Raw genomic sequence first — 22,164 nt, forward strand, 5'->3', positions numbered from 1 at the left:
CCGTCAGCTCAGCAGCCCTGCGCCCCTGGCCTCCCATCACAGAAGTGCTGCTGGGGCCCAGCCCTCAGGCCACCCTGCCTCCCGCTCTCCTCCCCCACCACATGGGCGGACTGAGGACACTGCTGTCTGCAGTGGGACTGCCCGAGAACACTGTGTTGACCCTCAACACTCCGATCCCACGGGGCTGTCGGAGGAGGAGACAGAGCAAGACACACAGGCCAGCTGTGCACCTCCTGGAGTTCCAGCCACGTGTGCGAGACTACGCAGAAAAGCCGGCGGGAGCAGCCGCCCTGCACGCTCCAAGCACGCGGATGCCCACCCAGCCAGCGCCAGGGAGGAGAGCTGGGCCCCAGCACCTCAGGGGCCCTTGGCCGAACCCTCCTCAGCTAGGCCAGGGGGCCAAGCCACTGGGCAGCAGGGCCTGAAGGAGTCCTCGGTCTCCTGAGGCCACGACCAGGAGGGGAGAACCCTCTCCTTTCTCCCAACAGACTCACAGCTGCCGCTCCAGGGCAGCCTGAGCCTCAGACCTCGGGCCTCCGCCTTCACCAGGCGAACCTCACCTCTTTGTCAAAGTCCTGGTCAGGGTCAGACATACTCCTTAGCGGCACAGCCACTCCCGGTTCAGATCCCCCTACAAAACAAAGACGGCCATCACCCTGGGGAGACAGTTGAGAGCAGAACCACAAGCCCAGCCCCATTTCCAGGCCCCTACCTGACGAGGGCCACGAGACATAGGGCTTGTTCCTGGGTGGAGGCGGGCGGGACAGGCTGGCAGGGGCGGGGCCCGGCAGCCTCTCCTCCTGGGCCGCAGGCACAGCGCTCTGCACAGAGAGCAGTGTGTCAGCTCGGGAACATGCACCGACTGCCGGGGCGGGTAGCCAGGCCCCAGGCAGAGTGTGCAGGCCATTGCGGAGCCTGAAGCACCACCAGGCAGAGGCCCTGGGCCTCCGTGGGGAAACAGGCTGGGAAAGCCCTCTGGACAGCTGCAGCGGGTCAGCTTTGCGCTAAGAACTGGCAGTGAGAGAGCAAGGTATGCTACCTGCCCTTACTGCGCTGTTCCAGCAGTCGTTTTTGACAGCGGTTTCCTCATGACACGGTAAGAGACGGTGACGGCCACAGACCCTTGGGGAGCCACGGGGAGGGGGTGCGGCGGGAGCGGCCGGGGCTCACCAGAGGCAGGTCCATGAGCGCCTGCATGCCGTCGCCCGGGCCCATGTGCGCCACGTGGTTGAAGTTGGTGGGGTTGGAGATCATCTTGGACCGCAGCTCCGGGTCTCTGAGCATCTCCCTGCAGAGGGAGGCGGCGTGAGGCCCCGCCCCATCCCTGCCCCCCACCCCGCCCCGCCCCCGCGGCTCCTACCGCCGCTGCTGCAGCCGCTCCTCCTCCGGGACCTTGAAGACGAAGCGTCGCTTGCTCCGGGTCCGAAGCATCTGCTTCCGGCTGTTATCCGAGGTGTCGGGCACGTTGAGCACGGTTCCTGTGGGCCAGGGAAGGGTCGCACGGCTGCTGACTCCTGGGAAGCCCCCTACCACCCCACTCCATCCTCCGCTCCCTCCGCAATAAGGGCTCACCTGAGGCCTTGCTCTTGAAGTAGATCAGGCGGGGAGGCTCACAGTTGAGGAGGTTGAGGCTGCCTTCCAAGTTCAGGGGCCGAATCTGTGTTGGGAACGATGGGTGAGGTGGCTGCCTTGCGCAGGCAGCGGGCACCACACACGCACCCCGAGCCTTACCCTGCGCAAGCCGACCGTCTGCACCCACTCCATGGTGCGCACATCGAAGACGTCCACGCCATACTCGCTATACACCGTGACGTGCGTGGGGCTGCAACCTGGCACACACGGAGCAGAGGGGTGAGCCTGGGTTGCCCGGTGCCAGAGGCCACCCGCCCGCACGGGGGTGCGACGGCCCAGGCCTCGGGGCCCCCACTGCGGAGGGAACCTCCGCTCCTGACATCTGACAGCGTTTTAAATACCACCACACATTGAACACTGACTACCTACTCAAAACTTCGGTTTTCATTTAGCTTGCTTGCTATACAGTTATAGCAGAAGCTTATTACTGTTACTTCAGGCTGAATGCATTGCAAATCCAGGCAGGGGCCTAACGTTTTTTCCTTAAGGCAAACTCCTTCTTTGAGATTCCAGGAAGTCAGACTTCTGAGTAAATACTTAAAATCTCCCCCAAGAAACTACCGATCTGCTCTGAGTGAGGCGCTGGCCTTCCCCGAAGCTGTCTGCAGGCCACCCTCCTGTAGCCGGTCTGAACACACACAATGACAATCTCCCTCCTGCCACGGGCTGGGGACCTGCCGCTCTCCCCTCTCACCGCAGGTCTGGATGGAAGACCCTCCTGGGGCAGGGCTGGGAGATGGGGGCCTGCTGGCCCGCCAGCACCTGAGGTCTACAGGGACAGGGACTTTCCCGCCATTAGGACAATGGGGCAGACGTGAGCCAGCCCAGAGAGCATCCTGGAAGGCGCAGCTGTCACGCCGAGTGGACGGGGGGCTCTGGCTCAGCCTAGGTTCCGGTCCTATGTCCCAAGGCTGGAAGTCTCTGCTCACATCACACTTAACTGCATTTCTAAAAAGCTTCTGCTATGTTGCTATTAGATTCCAAATGGGCTGCCTGATCACACCTGTTCTTTGGAGCACAAAAAAGAAAATACAACAGGATTTAGGGAACAAAAGATGCTGAAACCAGTTGCCAAACTGTCCCAGAAGTGACATTTAGGACAAACCGTGAGGCCTCCTGAGAGCTGCACATGATGAAGAGGACCCTGAAGGGCCTCAGAGACCTGACCCACGCGGGGGTTCCAGGGGCAGCTCCCCTCATGCAGGAACCCGTGGGGCTCTGTCTGCAGACGGTTTACTGACAGACTGATACACTCAGCTGCCCACTTGAACAAAAAAGTAACCGGTTAAATGAGCAGGAAGGCCCCTGCTGTGCGGTAGGGCAGGTCACCGCCCTGTGTGGTTCCCAGGCTGCTCCTCGGAAGGATGGGGCTCCTGTAGCTGGGGTGGGGTGGTGTGTGTGTGAGGACGCGCGTGCTCACGTGGGGCTCGCAATGAGCAGGAAGCAGCGCTAGTGCTCCACCCTGAGAGCTCCTGAATGAGTCTTGCAGCTCTAGAACTGGCTGGTGTCTGTGCCGTGCACAGAGATGAACCGAACACAGAAGACGAGAGAGGGCTGGACTTGGTAGAGAATGCAGCAACCTTGACGCCAGCTCCCTTACGGCCAAGATCAGAGCGCATGGCCCCCAGCGATCTGTATCCCGCTGGAGTTACCAGGTGGCTGCGAGCCCATTCCTGCACTGGCCACCCACGAGGATGAGGGGGCGCGGCGGGAGAGACCAGGAGGGGAGATGCTGAGGCCACAGCTGCCCACACCGTGCCTAGGCCCCAGCCAAGGGCAAACAAGGCCGGGAAAGAGCCAGCCCCCCTCGGGCCCCAGCTCCTGGTCACAGCCCATGGGTGTTCTGCCAGTTTGGTGAGGCCAGCGACAAGGCAGACCCAAGAGGATACTTTAAGGGAATCAGGGAAAAACAGGACACCCCCTCCTGCCTGCCAGCTGGAAGCTGACGTGTGACGTGCGGGTGGCCACGCAGACCACCTCCTACACCCTGTGTTGAGCAGGCAGGATCTGCGGTCAGGCTCTTTGACACGAGAGCAGACGGCAGGCCGGCAGGGCGTGGAGCACAGACTCCAGCGGCTGGCGCCGTCATCCTGGCAGAAGGACGCTCGGTTGAGCACCCGGAGCGGCTCCCGCCCGCAGCACGGCGTCTGTCCCGAGAGGACCCCGCCCCAGCGGTCAGGGCTGAGTGCTTTCTGCCCAAGGAAACCTGTAGCTTGTTGTCATGACCGTGTTAAGTTTACACGTCACCAAGAACGTCTTTTTAAAAAGCGAAACAACGCAGGTCCTTCTCCCATCCGCCTTGCCTTCCCCCCGAGGCCAGCCAGCTGCTCGGCTCCTAAGCTGAGGGCCCCCCAATGGAGGGGTGGGCAAGCCCAGCTGGCCGGCCAGGGAGAGGCCCCAGGCCCACCCTGTCCTCTGCAGCAAGCTGGGGGTCCGCCTCTCCTGCCGCCCACCCCAAGCACTCGGCTGAGGGGCGGGAGGACAGACCGAGGCAGGGAGGACACGTGCTGACCAGCGGGGCGGCGGCGGCGACGGGGTACGGCAACAGGAAACATATACATACTACAGGCAACAGGCGCCGCAGGCCACATGAGCTCCCGAGCGCGCGACCTCCGACCTTGCGGGTCCACGTACAGTCCCATGTGGCTGAAGCAAAGCAGGTACTCCTCACTTTTGAGCTCCACAGCACAAAGGGCATCAAAAGACTGTTGTGAGAGGAACGTAAGCGAGGGGTCATTGGGATTTACCAGGTTTAGAGCCTGCCCATCTCCCTGGGTGCTCAACAGAGAGAACCCGGAAGGGTAGCCAACACAGAGCCTGTCCTTGACCGCGGCCATCCACTGCACATTGCCAGGGGCCACGAGCTCGCTGAGCTTCCGGTGGAAAGGCTTAGTTCTCTGGATCTCATAGCAAAGGACCAGCCGCTTCACTGCCACGAACAGGCAGGTGGGGCCGCTCTTCTTCAGCGTCCCGGTCGCTATGAGCTGGCAGCCTTTTGTCTCCGGAAGCTTGATGTCCATGTTGCTCTCTGCCCCATCGAAGGAGGACCACGGACAGAGGTGGACGTGGTGGTTCCGGCCACAGAGGAGAACGGCGACTCTCTCTTTGGGGGCGAGCTCGATCTGGTACACCTTCTTGTAGTCAGCCACACGGACGATCACTGTGGGACGGGGCGGGAGCGTGAGGCGAGGGCTCTGTGGATGCCCCCGCCGCTCTCAGAAGCCCTCCTGGTCCACACCCTGCTGTCTCCGCCGCTGTGTCGTCTCTCTCATGGCCCTGGCCCAGACCCCTGGCTGGGAGGTGCTGAGTGCAGGGAGGCCCTGAGGGTGCACCCTGGATTCCCCCTCATCCCTGAACCCAAGACCCTGCATCTGGAAACCAAAGGGCTGTCACCAGCTTCACTGGACCCTTACATACACTCGCAGGATGCACCCACCTGTTCCTGGGGGCCCCAGACCAACCCAGGACCTTCGACACCCTCCCTGGGTCAGAACCTCCACTGGGGTTTGAGTCAGAGCCCTGGGTCTGGATCCTGATGGGGAACAGCTCCACAAGAGCAGCCACCTCTTCCCTGGGGCTGGAGTGCCAAGACCCCGGGCTCCCGGGGAAGGGGCCACCACCCCCTCAGGGAAGCCCCCTGTTCCCCAGGGAGACCCCTGGAGCCAGGCCCAGGCAGTGATCTGGGAGACTCAGGGATACTCCTGCTTTTCCTTCTGGGAGGAATGAAAGATCAAAGCGTGAAGCAAGGAAGAGCATTTTGTCTGCTAAAGCCTCAGTGTGCCCGTCTCCCCTCACCCCACCCTCCCTGGGAGGACTCTCGAGACTGCTCTCGGCACCTCACTAGACCAGGCGGGCCCTGCCTGCAGCCCATGGGGTGGGCGGACAAGTGCCAGACAGCTGTCCGCCGTCTGTCTCATTTGTGGCCTGTTCCTCTCCTTAGCCGCTGGCCGATCCCCTTCTCTGTGAAGCTCTCTGACGCGGAAACTGAACTCTGCTAACCAGGAAACCCACCTTAATGCCTACGCGTCCCCACCACTGACCCGTGCCTGCGGCACAGAGCTGACGGCCCAAGCGCCATACACTTACCATCCCGGGTCACCTCTATGACGTAGAGCCCTTCCTCGAGGCCAACGGCGATCCGGTCCCCGTCTGCGGACGACGCAAAGGAAGTCACGATCCTCTGTCTCCGGAGTTAACTATGAGTTCCCACGATGCCCACCCGCCCTGGCCCCCTGCACGGGCACCGTGGCGCAGGATGCGCACCCAGGATGGCGGCCGTGAGCACGGCCTTGATGAGGGGCAGCGAGCTGTCGTAGGCTTCCTGGGGGACGTGCACCGCCTGGCTCTGCAGGCGGTTCTTCTGGAGGATGGCCTGCAGGCCCTCCAAGATCCCCACCCACTTCCGCTTCTCGTTCTCGTTCTCCGTCAGGATGAGCAGCGAGCTGGTCTTAGAAGGCGCACCTAAGAGAGAGGCCGTCACCTTCAGGACAGAAAACAAGACAGACGAGTCGTAAGACAATGGCACACGGAGCCAGCGCCAGGCGGCCTGGAGGGGTGAGCCTGAGGCTGCTGCCCAGAGCGCTCCCTCCAAGGGCCGCTGGGATCCTGGTCCAGCTGCCCGCAGGGGCCGCGAGCAGCCTGACCTCTGAGGGCAGGGCACTCCACTCTCACCAAAACCGGCTAACTGTTCGCTCTAACTGCTCTTGTCACAGCTGGGAAACCCACTCTCAGAACGTGTCCAGCTAGAGTGGGAGTTCCCTGGCAGTCCAGTGGTCAGGATGCCACACTCTCACTGCCAAGGGCCCAAGTTCAACCCCAGGTCAGGGAACTGAGATCCCGGAAGCTGCACGATGCAGCCAAAGCAGAGAAAAAAGGCAGAGAGAGAGGGGAGAAACAAAGCAGCGTGCAGGGACAGGGCTCTCGCACAGCCACCTCCCGGGGGCTCCCCCCGCAAGCACCAGGAGCTGCGCACGACTCTAGCTGCTACAGAATCGTCCTGGCACAGTGACGGCGACTCTTTGTACTGTGTACAGAGGCAGGTTCTGAACAGAGACGTGATTTTACAGAAAATGATCCGTGGTCTTGGTTGTGTGGTCAACCAGATTTTACTGTAGCTGTGAAAATTCCCAGCAGAGGGGGAACTCATTCTTCTGGAAGCTTCCTGAAGCCATAGCACCCACCACCAGCCCAGCAGGGTGCGCCCAGCAGGGACACCCTGCCTCCGCCAACAAGGCTGCTGACGGCAGCATCTACCTTTTCCTTTCCTGCTTTGCTCAGGTTAATGCCCAGTGAGTCCTGGGGAGGGAGGCTGAAAGGCCCGTTTCCCCAATGCCACCTCATGAGGCGGCTTCAGCATTCAGTGCCCTGGACGGAAGGGCCAGGACAGACACACCGAGGACAAGGATGGAGCTGGAAGGCCTGGCACTGGGGGGCTGGTGGATGGATGAGCGGAGAGGCCGACAGTCTAGAGAAACAGGAGGTCCCTTCACGCGAACTCCTTGCTACCACACTAGAAAATGCTCGTTAACATGCTCATTAACCTTTTCATTTTAACCACATGCACTTCTTTAATAATTAATGAAACATGTTGAAAAACCAGGAAGAAAACGTACCCTGAATATACATGGAATATCTCGGCGTGAGGCATGTATGACGTCTGAAGCCAGGACGGAGCTCACAGAGAACTCTTCATCTCTGTAAGAAATAACACGTTCAGAACAGGGGGCCCGTCCTCCACCCGTGGGACCTCGGTGAGAGACGACACCTCTGGGAAAACCTTCCAGAACACAACGGTGGCTCCCTGCCTCCGTCCGGATAGGAAACACTGATATGGACAAAGCCGGCCTACAGAGGCTAAGACTGTCGAGTGTGCTTCGATGGCGGGGGGTGTCCGGGACTAAACCCTCCCCGAGCCACAATGTTCTGGCTATGCCAGGCCGCGCGGCAGGCACACACCACATCTCTGCTGTGTCCTCTGCTTGGCCGTAAACAGGGGAATGAAGTCTGCCGTGGCAGCCGGGGAGTCACCCCCAGCAGCTCTTGACCCTGAGCTGTGAGCAGCAGACGCCCGGGAAGCTCAGTGCATTCTCAGCATGGCTGGGCTGGGCACACCTGTGTTTGTGTGTGTGTGTGGGGGGATGCGCAGGACCACCTGGGGACGTTTCCAAACCGCAGGTGCCCCTGGTCACCCCTGCCCCACAGGCCCCCCAGGTACCGACGCTGCCAAGGCAGCTGCAGGGCAGAAGGCAGAGCAGCTGGCTGAGGCAGGTGGCACAGTGACAGGCTCTCCACGTGGGGGATGTGGCCGCTTTGTCAGCTGCACCCTCAGGCTCCAAGCTAAGCTCGCCCTGTTTCTTAACTGGCTTAGTCTTCTCACAGCCCCAGGCCTCACAGCGTTGCTGTTCTGCCCATTTCAGGGAGTGGGACATTTACGGGGGGCTCTGCGTTTTCCTGTGTCGATGGCAGGAGGGAGCTGACAAGGCACAGGGGGGTTGTGAGAGGTGCCGCTGAGCGGATGCGGTGGCCACAGGGAATCAGGGCTCCCGGAGGCAGAGCACACAGGCCACCCCAGGCTGCGCGGTGCGTGGGCTATATTCTCTTTGTTCCGGGGTACATAGTTTTCTCATCAGATGCCTACTTGGCAAATCATTCAGGGCAAAATCATCCATAGCAGGAAAGTTTCTAGCGGGCCCGTTACAAGGTGGCATGACGACTAAGGATGTGAAGGAAGGAACAAGGTTAAAGACGACCAAGCAGCGAACCCCCGCTGTAAGATACGCAGGTCAGGTGACACGCCCAGGACGAGGGCAGACCGCACACACTGACCTGAGGTCCAGGACTTGGCTGGCCAGGACGCCGGGCTGGGCGGACTTGCCCTCGGGCAGGTCGTACAGGAAGAGCCTGCAGTCACAGACCACCGCGAAGGCTCGCTGCCACCCCTTCTTCACCCCGGTTGGTTTGGGGATCTGCAGATCAAAGTGACCGTGTCCCCCAGGGCCAGGGCACCAGTCGCAGGCAGTGGAGAGGCAGGCCCGGGAGAATTCTTGGAGGTGGCTGCCGTGCCGGGGTCCACCCCGGCTGCTGCTTGGCCGGCCCAGGCTGGTAGCAGAGCTGCGTCTGGGCCCAGGAAAGCTCAGGACGCTGCTGGGGAGGAGCCCCCCATCACCAACAGGGTTGCAGGGGACAAGGTGGGTGGCTCAGCGTGGGCGTGCTCACAGCAAACGTGGCGTGTCGTGGAGTGCTGGGCCCGGCACAGCGCCTTCAAATGGCACTGGGCTTAAAGTCCATCAGCCCAGGAGGTGGGACAAGAGGCCTTGGATGGGTGCTTCTGCGGGGTCCGGAGGACCCCAGGAGGGCAGGGCATGTGGAATCGGCACATGGGGCAAAGGGATGGATTTCCAGTGCAGCCGGGCGTGGCTGTGGTCAGCAGGCTGGCCGCCTGCCAGAGCATGGCCGTGGGTCACATCCTACCTTCACGTAGCCCTTGTAGGCTGTTCCTATGCCTCTCTGCACGTCCACACCTAGAGGCCGCTTGGACTGCTCAGGGGGGATGGGGCACACCTGGGGGGCGCGGTCTTTGCAGGACACGTGGCAGGCAAACGAGCACACTGCAAAAGCACGGGATGTGCCGTGAGACCCGCACCCCGAAGCAGCGGCCGCAGGGGATGTGTGGCACCCCCAAAAGGGAACAGTTCCCATGGACGCGGGGCAGATTAACTTCTCTGCACACTCATCGGCCCTGGCACAGGGCAGGCACACGACTCGGAGGCGTAAATTGCTAGTAATGACAGGCCCGGAAGAACAGAGGCCACATGGCGATGCTTCTCTCTAGACGACTTGCTAGTGAAGTATTTTAAAGCTCTTTTTTTTACTCTGCTTTCCTTTACTTTGGAAAACAGATGTGGATGTTAATTTTACAGCAAACAAGGATGAGCAGGTGCCTTGGCCGCCCCGGAGCAGCGTACTGTCCGCCGCAGCAGGACTTCAACCGCGGCTGGGCCCGCCTCAGCCAACAGAGGAGCCTGCGGGGCCCCCTCCCGGTGGGGCCACCCCAGGCTCCGGGCCTTCACCACCCCCGCCCCGCGCCCTCGCGGCAGGCAGGCGCACTCACCGTCGCAGGCATAGCCCTGGCGGACCAGCCCCACCATCAGGGAGGTGCAGTGGCTGCACTGCGTGGGGCTGGAGAAGGACTTGATGCTCAGCTGGTGCGCCTTCGGCTGCAGGAAGGACATCGGGGTGAGACAGGGAGGTGAGCATGGGGCCGCCTACTTGGGAGCAAATGTTTCAACCTCTGGGGTGCGACCTCGAGAGGCTGAATCGCGTGCTTTCACCATGAGGTACGTGGCTCCCAGGGGTGCCATCCACGGAGAGGCTGACCCAGAGAAGGAGCCCACATGCGCCTCCCACAGCGAGCACCCTCGCTGCCCACACTGGCAAGGCTGGGGGGTCAGGGCGGAGACACCGCTGGTAACACACTGGCGTGAGCCCCTTGCCTACAGGGGCTCCAGGGCTGGCCTGGGTCACATTTTGGGGTGCACAGCCCTGCCACAGCAGCTCATTCCTCCCAGGAAGAGTCTGGAAAAACCCAACACTCCTCACTGGGAGAGCGGACAGGGGACGAGGGACAATGGAGAGAGAGCCACAGTGCTGGTAAAGCTCAAGGCAGCAAAAGGGAGGGACCAGCGCCCTTCAGGGCACATTGTGCTGCCATTTGCCGGAACGAGGGCTCGACCAGCACAAAGCCCAGAGCCCGGTCTGCTCTCTGCCTCCCTGAGAGCTGCAAGCCCAAAGCCTGGCTGCTGGCTAGACTCAAATGAAACCAAGCCCCCTTGGTTTCAGGCATGGCTGTCTGCATCTTTTGCCTTAAGAGAGGCTGTGCCTACATTAAAGAAGGAAAGCACCCAGCACATGAGGCCAGATGCCTGTGAAACTGGGAACCTAGGACCTCATCACACCCGAACGTCGGGCTCAGCTTTCCAAGATACACTGACGAGCAGAAGTTAGGAAGTGGCACTTTCAGCAGCTTTCCATTTATGTGGGGGGGAAAATAGCCTCCCATAAGCCACATGGTTCTCTAGAGCCTGAAGTGCAACCAGATACATGGGAATACACGTGAAGCAGGGACTTAACAGACACTTACAGAGAGCGGCACTCTATCGGGGAAGGAGATGCGGTCTGGGGAGAGAGGGAAGAGGACCGGGGAGACCAGACTCTGAAATTTTCCAATTAAAATGCATTCATGTGTCACTGGTTTAATTAAGAAAACACAGGGTCCTGACACTTTATGGCTCAACACACCACTCAGAACAAAACATTACTGTGTAAACGAAAACATTAAGTTCGGCTTGTTTACACAAAGTTGCCTAAAACCAAGAAACCCCCCCGCCCCCCAGGGAAGAGGAAGCCCTACCTTTGGTCCTGCCAGAGTGAGGGTCTGTGCAGTGGGCAGCGGTGCAGCGGGCAGCCTCTGAGGGGCCCGGGCCACGTCCTGAGGACAAGCGGGGACAAGTGAGCAGCGTCCAGCTCAGCGCACGCCTCACTTGGCAGCACTGATTAGCAGGAACCGTCCTGCGGTCTCAATCTACTGTGCTGTCAGGACGGCCGTGGAGCTACCCTTGGCAGGCTGAGGCCCCAATGGGAATTCTCGAACGAGGCCGCCTCAGAGGGACAAGCTGTCAGGGTAGCGCCTGTGAGGGTCCGTGAGGCGCGCAGACATGGGGAGGGGGGCAGAGCCCAGCTCTTGGGGGTCGACAGGGCGATGCTCACCTCCTGCTGCTCTGCGCCCGCAGCCACAGAGGCCGCTAAGGACGCCTCTGGCTTTGGAGCTTGTGTTTCTTGCTCACTAGTGGAGCTGGTCTGAAAACAAAGGCAGAGAAACACTGTGGGGATAAGGGAACTCATCCTGCAGAAGTCAGAGGCTGACTGCACGTTCTTCATTTAAAAAGTGCGTTTGGACCTGGGGTCCCAGCCCAGACTCATTCCTGCAGTATCCCACCACGGACCCCATCTCACTCACAACTGTCTTGCCTTCCCGAGACCACTGCCCTCAGCGTCCTGGGGTGGGGGCGACCGTGAGGGAGGGTTACCACCGAGGCCTCACCCTCCAACCGCAGCCTGGCCTGCCCGCCCTCTGAGCTCACAGGCCATGACTCACTCTACACCCAGGAGCCCTAAGCTGAAGTAGCCACGTGCTCCAGAACCTCGTTTCTGGGACCGAGAATAAATTCTAACATCAAAAAGGGCTGTGGACCTATGACCAGAAGGAGGAATTTCCCTTTAAGTTCCATGACACAGGGAAGCAATGCTTGGCTCTAAGAATTCAAGACTCTCAAATTACTTTCACAAGCTGGAGCTAAAGCCACATTCTAAAACCACCTACAGATGACCTCAGGAGTGCTCCCGACTCGAACATTCCCTCGTCACCAGCAACTGTGTTTTACGAACACACACAATTTACGTAGCCTTATCAACAGGTGACCCAGGGTAGCTGGGCAGGCAGTTCCACACTGAAATCCCATCGAACCGCATCAGAGAAACACTTTCCACTGGCTTGAATTAGCCAGGCTGCTGCCTAAGGAGCCAAATTCACACGGGAAGCAGGGTGTGCACAGAAACACACGCGTGACCACGCACTGCGACGTGTGAATCTGTAAGCACACTCGTAAGGGAAAGGCCAGATCAATTAGCCACAGATATAAGCAACTTTCCCCCGTAAACGAGGTACATAAATGAGTTAGAGCTGCATTTTTAGATAAACGAAGGGCAAAAGAACATTTCGTAATCTAACTGTAGCCGAGGAGCAGCCCACTGATCTCATTTAGCTGGACAACTGATCTAAAGGGTGCAGGCGGGATGGGGAGGGGCCGCACTCAGAGCGATGAGGGCGGGCCCCACGCTGGCCGTGACTGACTTCCTCCCAAGAGGCTGGCAGAGAGGATGTGCGGGAAGAGACGGAGCCCTTGCTTGTGACGGACAGAGGAACGAAACCAGTGTTTCCACCTGAGACAGACCTCCAGGAAAACCTACTGCTTCAGTGCTGTGGCCAGCATTTTAGTGTGAACTACAGCTTCGCACGGGGAAGGCAGACCAGGAGCTCCTATCAGAAGATTCTCAGGTCTGCAAACCCTCCTAACACCCCCGACTCTGAACAAGGAGCTTTTCATCAGTAACTGTTCCTCCTACTTAAGTCACGGGGTAGCGAGGGACGAAAATTAAACGTGAAAAACAGCAGGAGTGCTGGCTACAGGGGACGGGGTCTAGGGTCACGCGCAGCCTGCCCCTCTGGCCGCCCCCGGTGACAGGAGGGACATGCTAGAGACCACCTGGCCCATGGCCTGCCGCTGTCCACGAGCTCTAGAGAAAGGCCACCCCATCCTGGCCACGACCCGAGTCTCAGCCTCTTGGGAGTCTGTGTCTGGCCCTGCAGCGCTGGGAGGAGGCATGGGGCTGACCTGCAGCGTGTGTCTGAAGAGCTGCCAGTGTGAACAGTTACATGTATTTGCTTCTTAAAAACTGAGGACTTACGGGAAAAGGCGACATCACACATTCGAGAAAAACCCCTCTTGACAGGTGCATGTAATAGATGGGTGCCGAGAAGGTACCCCCAGATCTGTGAGCAACACAGATCTGCTTCGGTTTTTTAACAACTGGGCTAGGCTAGGATCACGGTGGTCCGCTAACCTGCGGATGACCACTGGTACCTCCTGAGTCCCGCTGGGGCAGGTCCACAGACACCACCTCCACCTGAGGGCCAAGAAGCTTAGCATCCCCAGTGCTGAGCCAAGCGGCCTCCACTTGCAGGAAGCACATACCATCTCCGGTACAGAGTTCACATCGAAACATCCAACCCATGTCTAATCAAGAGGAAGAGTGGAGGACAATCTACAAGACAGCTGGTGTGGATACTACAAAAATATCAGAGTTATAAAGGGGGGTGAGGTGGGGGCCGTGACTCCAGATGGAAGGAGACCAGAGAGGCGCTGGCTCCTGGGCAGAGGGGGGGCAGCTGTGCAAACCATCCCTGCGGGGGAGCGGCCCTGTGCTCAGTGACCTCAGCAAAGAAGCACCAGACAGTTTAGTGTCTGGGGGTCACGATGCCTGCAACTCGTGCTCAAAAAGCTCCGAGTGTACCCGAGAGAGGGAGAGAGCAATGGGCAGAATGCCAGGCGAGCGGCACGTGTATGTTCGCCGTGCCACTTTCAGCCTTCCTGCAGGTTTACAGGGTTCTGGTAAGAAGGAAACAAAAGCAACGACAAACACATCAGAGGCCCCGTTAGTGAGACCTGAGGTCACTATGTTCACTGGCTCGTCTCAGGGGTGGCCAGGAAGGGTCCACCCTGCAGTTCGGGGAAAGAAGGACCGACTGCCCCATCTCCAAGGGGTGCAGTGAAGAGCCTCAGCGGCCGAGGAGGACGGGCCCAGCTGCTCCCGGGAGCTGCTTCCTATCACGGGCGCTCTGGCTGCCTCTGGTGCAGTCACCCCAAGTGGAGGCCTGAGCTGCACCACCAGGACCTCCACAGGGGCCAGGAGCCGGGCTGTTCTTCCATACCACCCACCCCACCCATCGGCAAGTCTGCACAGAAGCCACTGAAGGGGTAATGTGACCGGCTGCAGGGGGAGAATGTGTGTTTTAAAAACTGTCTGAAACACTCACTACCCAGGTGGAGGCTGGCAGGGGTCTCTTCCCTGAAGGTGCCAAGCACCTCCTTCACCCCATGTGATTTGAGGAAGTGGGAACACTTCTCTGGGTACACTCCACGTACCTTAACCATCTCAAACCTCACGCATTCAGCATCCCTGGTCAACAGCTGAGACAACTGTCTCATGTTAACTTACTGGTATGTTTGTGGTCACAGGTAGCCAAACCATATTAAACTATCAATATTTCTAATTTATCATAAATTCATTTGTCACTTAAAAAAACACTTACTCTAAATGTCAGATCATGTGCAAGAGGTGCAGTGTTGAAATACTCAAAAATAGAATCCTGAAAATCTGGAAGTTTGAGTCCTGTAAGAATAAAACAAGACTTGTCAAGGTACAAAATTTAAGACTGCTTCTTAAGCTTTATAGGAAGAATCATTATCATCAAGACAGCGATTCTCTGTAAGTGAACTAACAAATATGATGCGATTACAGTAAAAATACCATTAGACTTGCCCCAGAGCTGGACATCCGGAGCAACCAAGAAGACTACCTGGGGGTCTCTAAGATGAGGGGGTAGGAGGGGAGGAGGCCTACCAAGTACTAACGCAGATTCACTGAAGCATATGTTCTAATTAGAAGCAGGGGTCCTGCCCATCGACAATGAACAAGGTAGAAGCCCAGAAACAGCCCTCAGCCCCCATGGCAACTCATCTCATCTATGGTGAGACTGACATCTGAAGTCAGCATCGAGAGGAACTTTTAATAATTGGAATCAGACAACTAACAAGTCTCAGAAAAAAAGACAGAATGGGTCCTCATCAAACTCTATGTCACAGTAACTTCCCAATGGATCAGTAATCTAAATTTTAAAAATGAAGTCACAGAAGTATCTGAAGAAAACATGGGTGAATTACTTGAACAACTGGGGACTTGGGGAATATTTCCCTATGACTTAAAAAAGGGAAAAAAACTAACAAATCTGACATAAAAATGAAAATAGCAAAACAAAATGAAAACAGTAACAAAAAACACCTAATGCTTGGCAAAAAAAAAAAAAAATCAGGCGGCTTCCCTGGTGGCTCAGTGGTAAAGACTCTGCCTGCCAACGCAAGAGCAGCCAGAGCAACGAGAAGCCTACCACGTGGGCTCCTGCAGCAATGAAGGCCCGGCAGAAGCACAGACAAAATTAAGAATAATAATAATAATAATAATAATAATAATAATAAGCCAAGTAAAAAGACAAAAAGACAAACCAGGAAAATTATTTGCAACTTTCGTCAAACAAAAGACTCTAGCCCTCAACATATAAACAGCTTCTAAGAATTAAGAAAAAGCCACAATCTGAACTTTTACAGATGGATAGAAAATACAAATCCATAAACCACAGAGTGAGGTACAAACTGCCCTCAAACACATGAAAAGATGCGCAACCTCACTCGTTAAGAAATGTGAATGTGGTGCCACTTCTCACCCGCTCCGAGTGAGGTCACCCCTGGTGGGCGAGGCTACAAGGCAGGGACCCCCACCCGCCCTGTGCCGGGGACACAGACCCACAGCCCGGGAGCAGAGCCCAGAGCCAGCACAGCTGAGCCTGAGGTTTGCACGCTCACTCTCCACCAGCAGCCCTGCAGCAAATGTCACACGCACACGGCACGCCCCGCGGCAGGGGACTGCAGCGGCAGGACACCGAGCGGGTGCTGTGCCGAGCCGGCTGCACAAAGGACTCGGGCCAGCCAAGGGTCGTGGCCTCGCCTGAGCACAGGACAGGGCAGGGCAGGCCTCTGTGAGGCCTAACGATACAGACACAGGCACCTGCTTTATATTTTCAAGATGGAACAAAGGAAGAATACACCGGAAACCGCGGCTGCCTTTTTGGGAGGCCTCTTTGGACATACCCTATTCCAGAATTTGGGCTTTGGGATTAGGGTAAGCGCTTTCCTTATAGAACTAAAAACCATTAAAATTAAAAGAAATTAAATCTAACATAAAACCATTTCATTAAAAAAGGTTTATACATAAACAATTCAGAAGCTTATGATCCTAATTTACCAGTATCTGCTCTAAACTTTTCTTCTATCTTCTTCTTCAAAATTTCCATTTCTTCTAGTAGTTCTCTATTTTTAGCTTCAGAATCCTTTAGTTTGCTAAAATACAAAATAAAAGGCTTTAAGTGCCCTGAGCTCAGGTCATCTCTGTGCTGGTTCAGAGTGTCAAGTAGCTAGGCTGGTGAGGGGTGTGTGTGTGTGGGGTGTGTGTGTCTGTGTCTGTGTGTGTGTCTGTGTCTGTGTATGTCTGTGTGTGTGTTGGGGGGGCTGCTACTCCCAGGTGTCTGAGAAAGCACCCAGACCCACTGGACGGACACTCAAGCCCACTCTCAGCATCAGCTGCTGCTCACTGCATCATGGATCATACACGAGCTTCACTTTAAAGTCACAGTTTACAGACTGTATCTCATGAGGCCCTAATGGGGTCTCTGACGGCCCCTACCTCTGAGGACCCACGGCTCAGTCACTCAGCTGTCAGGCCCCCAAAACGTCTTCCCCAGAATGAGCACGACAGTGGGCCACGCCGAAGAGCCACACCACTGCACGCGCAGCGGGGCCTCTGCTCCCAGCGTGGCGAGGACGGGCCAGGGCAGGGCCCAGCGGACCCAGGGGGGAGGCGGGCAGCAAGCCTCGCTCAGAGCCCTGTACTGATCACGGTGACGCCAGGAGAACCGGTCACCGCCCTCCCCTCACCCCGCACTGTGAGGTCGGGGGTGGTACATGCGCTCGCCTCACAGGGATGCTGGAAGGGTCATGTGCTTTCATAGAACGACAGTCTCACAGCAGTTCCAAGCACAGAGGCAGTGTATTTAAATAGCAGCTATTACCATGATTAGTTTTTCAGCCCCAAACTGACACAAGGTCCTGTTAGTGACACCATCACTTCCAGGTCACCCCCCCCATAAAGACATGTCAGGGCTTAGCCAACCACGTGGACAGGTCCACCGCAGGCAGGGCAGCCCAGCTTTCTTAAGGCTGCAGGTCATTACAGATCATGAGGAACAAAACGGAACCCCCAGACGACGGGCTCTCATCAAGCATCTGCTGAACTCACTGCCTTGTCAAACAGTGTTTTCTATGACTGCTTGAAGATGGGGAAAAAATTCTGAATATTTTAGTGTGTGATTTTACCTTTTAAAGAAAACAACGCTAAGCTGAAGAGGTGGACAGGAAGGCCAGAGAGGTGTCCATGGACATGCGGGTCCTGTCACCCAGCTCAGGGTGGCAAGCACCCCGTTCACACTCAGAAAGAAACACGGACGCTTCAAAACTGCAGACTCACACACACGCTCATTCTGCCCTGGAAACCCTGCACGTGCTCATCTGTGCCCCAGAAACAGCACTCTGCTCGTCCCAACAGCCCCGGTTTGGCAGGCACCTTTCAAACGAGAGGTTCACATCCTTGACCTTCCTCAGCTCCTCCTGCACGAGCTGCTTGGCCCGGATCTCTGCCTCCAGGGCTGACTGCAGTTCCAGCCGTGCAGACATGTCCAGCTTCTGACTGCGGCGAACTTTCCAGAGGGGGTCCTGCAGAAGTGGTTTCAGATGTTAAAACACATTCTGAACCAACTCACTCCTTTAACAACATTAATACTAACAGGTAATTTATCTTCTTTGAATCTTAAGACTTTATTATTATATTTAAATATTAACTCTCAGATGTTATTAAAGTCCATGGGACCCAATTATAGTTTTGGTATTTTGTGACTTTTTTCTTAGAGGTCTTCTAAAGAATAAAATTTACTTTCTTAAAAATAAAACTGAGCTGATAGGGTAATTTCTCTACATGGTTCCACTACACTCTGTAAAAGAGTAATTTAAGCTATATTCTAGGATCAGAGTTACTCTCATTTTTCTACATCCTGAAACATCGTGCCCTGTTATCATCCTAGTAACTACATCATTAAAAGACTAAACTAATAAGAGAAAGGAAGCGTGATGGGATGGACTGAAGGATGAGGCTACAGTGAAACACACCAGTTGAGGACAGCATTCCTTCTTATTGAGACTCCAGATGTATCTCACTGACTTTCAAGAGTATAAGAGAAATCTGGAGAGACTGTCTTGCTGGCTTCTATTTACATTTTCATTGAAAACAGTTAAGAATTTTTCATTTTTCCTCCGCAGGAGTAAAGTGGAGACGGGGGTGTGGGGAGCACAGTGGGGCGCCACCTAGAGGCGATGGAGGGACCGGCCACAGGGAGGCTCAGGTGAGCAGACCCAGGAGGAAGTAGGTAAAGACTTCTAAGGATGGAGCGGCCAGCAGCCGAGAGGAGATACCCTACGTCCAAGGTCAGAGAAACCCCAGTAATATGGTAGGGTGCTGAGAGGGCATCAGAGGGCAGACAGACACAAACCACAATCACAGAAACCTAACCAATCTGACCACAGGGACCACAGCCTTGTCTAACTCCATGAAACTGTGAGCCATGCCGTGCTGGGCCACCCAAGACAGACAAGTCATGGTGGAGGGTTCTGACAGATTGTGGTCCACTGGGGAAGGGAATGGCAAACCACTCCAGTATTCTTGCCTTGAGAACCCCATGAACAGTATGAAAAGGCAAAAAGATATGACACTGAAAGATGAATTCCACAGGTCAGCAGGTGCCCAAAATGCTACTGGAGATCACTGGAGAAATAACTCCAGTAAGAATGAAGAGACAGAGCCAAAGCAAAAACAACACCCAGTTGTGGATGTGACTGGTGATAGAAGCAAGATCTGATGCTGTAAACAGCAGTATTGCATAGGAACCTGGAATGTCAGGTCCATGAATCAAGGCAAATTGGAAGTGGTCAAACAGGAGACGGCAGGAATGAATGTTGACATTTTAGGAATCAGCAAACTAAAATGGACTGGAATGGGTGAATTTAACTCAGATGATCATCATATCTACTACTGTGGGCAAGAATCCCTTAGGATAAATGGAGTAGGCATCATAGTCAACAAGAGAGTCCAAAATGCAGTACTTGGATGCGATCTCAAAAATGACAGAATGATGTCTGTTCATTTCCAAGGCAAACCATTCAATATCATGGTAATCCAACTCTATGTCCCAACCAGTAACGCTGAATAAGCTGAAGTTGAACCGTTCTATGAAGACCTACAAGACCTTTTAGAACTAACACCCAAAAAAGATGTCCTTTTCATTATAGGGGACTGGAATGCAAAAGTAGGAAGTCAAGAAACACCTGGAGTAACAGGCAAATTTGGCCTTGGAATGTGGAATGAAGCAGGGCAAAGACTGAGTTTTGCCAAGAAAATGCACTGGTCATAGCAAACACCCTCTTCCAACAACACAAGAGAAGACTCTACACATGGACATCACCAGATGGTCAACACCGAAATCAGACTGATTATATTCTTTGCAGTCAAAGATGGAGAAGCTCTATACAGTCAACAAAAACAAGACCAGGAGCTGACTGTGGCTCAGATCATGAACTCCTTATTACCAAATTCAGACTTAAATTGAAGAAAGTAGGGAAAACCGCTAGACCATTCAGGCATGACCTAAATCAAATCCCTTATGATTATACAGTGGAAGTGAGAAATAGATTTAAGGCCCTAGATCTGATAAACAGAGTGCCTGATGAAGTATGGAATGAGGTTCGTGACATTGTACAGGAGACAGGGATCAAGACCATCCCCATGGAAAAGAAATGCAAAAAAGCAAAATGGCTCTCTGGGGAGGCCTTACAAATAGCTGTGAAAAGAAGAGAGGTGAAAAGCAAAGGAGAAAAGGAAAGATATCAGCATCTGAATGCAGAGTTCCAAAGAATAGCAAGAAGAGATAAGAAAGCCTTCTTCAGCGATCAATGCAAAGAAATAGAGGAAAATAACAAAATGGGAAACACCAGAGATCTCTTCAAGAAAATTAGAGATAAAGGGAACATTTCATGCAAAGATGGGCTCGATGAAGGACAGAAATGGTCTGGACCTAACAGAAGCAGAAGACGTTAAGAAGAGGTGGCAAGAATACACAGAAGAACTGTACAAAAAAGATCTTCACGACCCAGATAATCATGATGATGTGACCACTCATCTAGAGCCAGATATCCTGGAATGTGAAGTCAAGTGGGCCTTAGAAAGCATCGCTACAAACAAAGCTAGTGGAGGTGATGGAATTCCAGTGGAGCTATTTCAAATCCTGAAAGATGATGCTGTGAAAGTGCCGCACTCAAGATGCCAGCAAATTTGGAAAACTCAGCAGTGGCCACAAGACTGGAAAAGGTCAGTTTTCATTCCCATCCCGAAGAAAGGCAATGCAAAAGAATGCTCAAACTACCACACAACTGCACTCATCTCACACGCTAGTAAAGTAATGCTCAAAATTCTCCAAGCCAGGCTTCAGCAATACGTGAACTGCGAACTCCCTGATGTTCAAGCTCATTTTAGAAAAGGCAGAGGAACCAGAAATCAAGTTGCCAACATCTGCTGGATCATGGAAAAAGCAAGGGAGTTCCAGAAAAACATCTATTTCTGCTTTATTGACTATGCCAAAGCCTTGACTGTGTGGATCACAATAAACTGTGGAAAATTCTGAAAGAGATGGGAATACCAGACCACCTAACCTGCCTCTTGAGAAATCTGTATGTAGGTGAGGAAGCAACAGTTAGAACTGGACATGGAACAGACTGGTTCCAAATAGGAAAAGGAGTACGTCAAGGCTATATATTGTCACCCTGCTTATTTAACCTCTATGCAGAGTACATCATGAGAAACGCTGGACTGGAAGAAACACAAGCTGGAATCAAGATTGCCGGGAGAAATATCAATAACCTCAGATATGCAGATGACACCACCCTTATGGCAGAAAGTGAAGAGGAGCTAAAAAGCCTCTTGATGAAAGTGAAAGAGGAGAGTGAAAAAGTTGGCTTAAAGCTTAACATTCAGAAAACGAAGATCATGGCATCTGGTCCCATCACTTCATGGGAAATAGATGGGAAACAGTGGAAACAGTGTCAGACTTTATTTTTTTGGGCTCCAAAATCACTGCAGATGGTGACTGCAGCCATGAAATTAAAAGACGCTTACTCCTTGGAAGAAAAGTTATGACCAACCTAGATAGCAAATTCAAAAGCAGAGACATTACTTTGCCGACTAAGGTCCGTCTAGTCAAGGCTATGGTTTTTCCTGTGGTCATGTATGGATGTGAGAGTTGGACTGTGAAGAAGGCTGAGCGCTGAAGAATTGATGCTTTTGAACTGAGGTGTTGGAGAAGACTCTTGAGAGTCCCTTGGACTGCAAGGATATCCAACCAGTCCATTCTGAAGGAGATCAGCCCTGGGATTTCTTTGGAAGGAATGATGCTAAAGCTGAAGCTCCAGTACTTTGGCCACCTCATGCGAAGAGCTGACTCCTTGGAAAAGACTCTGATGCTGGGAGGGATTGGGGGCAGGAGGAGAAGGGGACGACAGAGGATGAGATGGCTGGATGGCATCACGGACTCGATGGACGTGAGTCTGAGTGAACTCTGGGAGATGGTGATGGACAGGGAGGCCTAGCATGCTGCGATTCATGGGGTCACCAAGAGTTGGACACGACTGAGCGACTGAACTGAACTGGACTGAACAGGCAAATCTGGCCTTGGAGTACAGAATGAAGCAGGGCAAAGTCTCATAGAGTTTTGCCAAGAGAACGCACTGGTCATAGCAAATACCCTCTTCCAACAACACAAGAGAAGACTTTACACGTGGACATCACCAGATGGTCAACACCGAAATCAGACTGATTATATTCTTTGCAGCCAAAGATGGAGAAGCTCTATATAGTCAGCCAAAACAAGACTGGGAGCTGACTGTGGCTCAGATCATGAACTCCTTATTGCCAAATTCAGACTTAAAT

At 54.8% G+C, this 22,164-nt stretch overlaps 1 protein-coding gene across 5 annotated transcripts in view; it reads right to left on the reverse strand.

Annotated features, from left to right (window-relative positions):
• CDC42BPB (CDC42 binding protein kinase beta) overlaps positions 1–22,164 on the reverse strand; it is a 103,025-nt gene that overhangs the window by 3,052 nt on the left and 77,809 nt on the right. For 3 of the 5 annotated variants that reach the window (XM_027957437.3, XM_042235533.2, XM_042235536.2), the window contains exons 19-36: positions 17,701–17,849; positions 16,327–16,421; positions 14,561–14,640; positions 11,398–11,487; positions 11,042–11,119; positions 9,743–9,848; positions 9,103–9,239; positions 8,458–8,597; positions 7,245–7,326; positions 5,896–6,112; positions 5,719–5,781; positions 4,196–4,792; positions 1,732–1,829; positions 1,573–1,657; positions 1,361–1,478; positions 1,171–1,288; positions 713–821; positions 561–631 (exon numbers count right to left, since the gene is read on the reverse strand). In XM_027957437.3, coding sequence (XP_027813238.2) covers positions 561–631; positions 713–821; positions 1,171–1,288; positions 1,361–1,478; positions 1,573–1,657; positions 1,732–1,829; positions 4,196–4,792; positions 5,719–5,781; positions 5,896–6,112; positions 7,245–7,326; positions 8,458–8,597; positions 9,103–9,239; positions 9,743–9,848; positions 11,042–11,119; positions 11,398–11,487; positions 14,561–14,640; positions 16,327–16,421; positions 17,701–17,849 — 2,433 coding nt within the window. Of the gene's footprint in view, positions 1–560; positions 632–712; positions 822–1,170; positions 1,289–1,360; positions 1,479–1,572; positions 1,658–1,731; positions 1,830–4,195; positions 4,793–5,718; positions 5,782–5,895; positions 6,113–7,244; positions 7,327–8,457; positions 8,598–9,102; positions 9,240–9,742; positions 9,849–11,041; positions 11,120–11,397; positions 11,488–14,560; positions 14,641–16,326; positions 16,422–17,700; positions 17,850–22,164 lie in introns of those variants that run through there. The other 2 variants (XM_042235535.2, XR_006056934.2) reach the window with 2 other exon arrangements.

This window comes from Ovis aries, chromosome 18 (assembly GCF_016772045.2).
Source record: "Ovis aries strain OAR_USU_Benz2616 breed Rambouillet chromosome 18, ARS-UI_Ramb_v3.0, whole genome shotgun sequence".
NCBI lineage: Eukaryota > Metazoa > Chordata > Mammalia > Artiodactyla > Bovidae > Ovis > Ovis aries.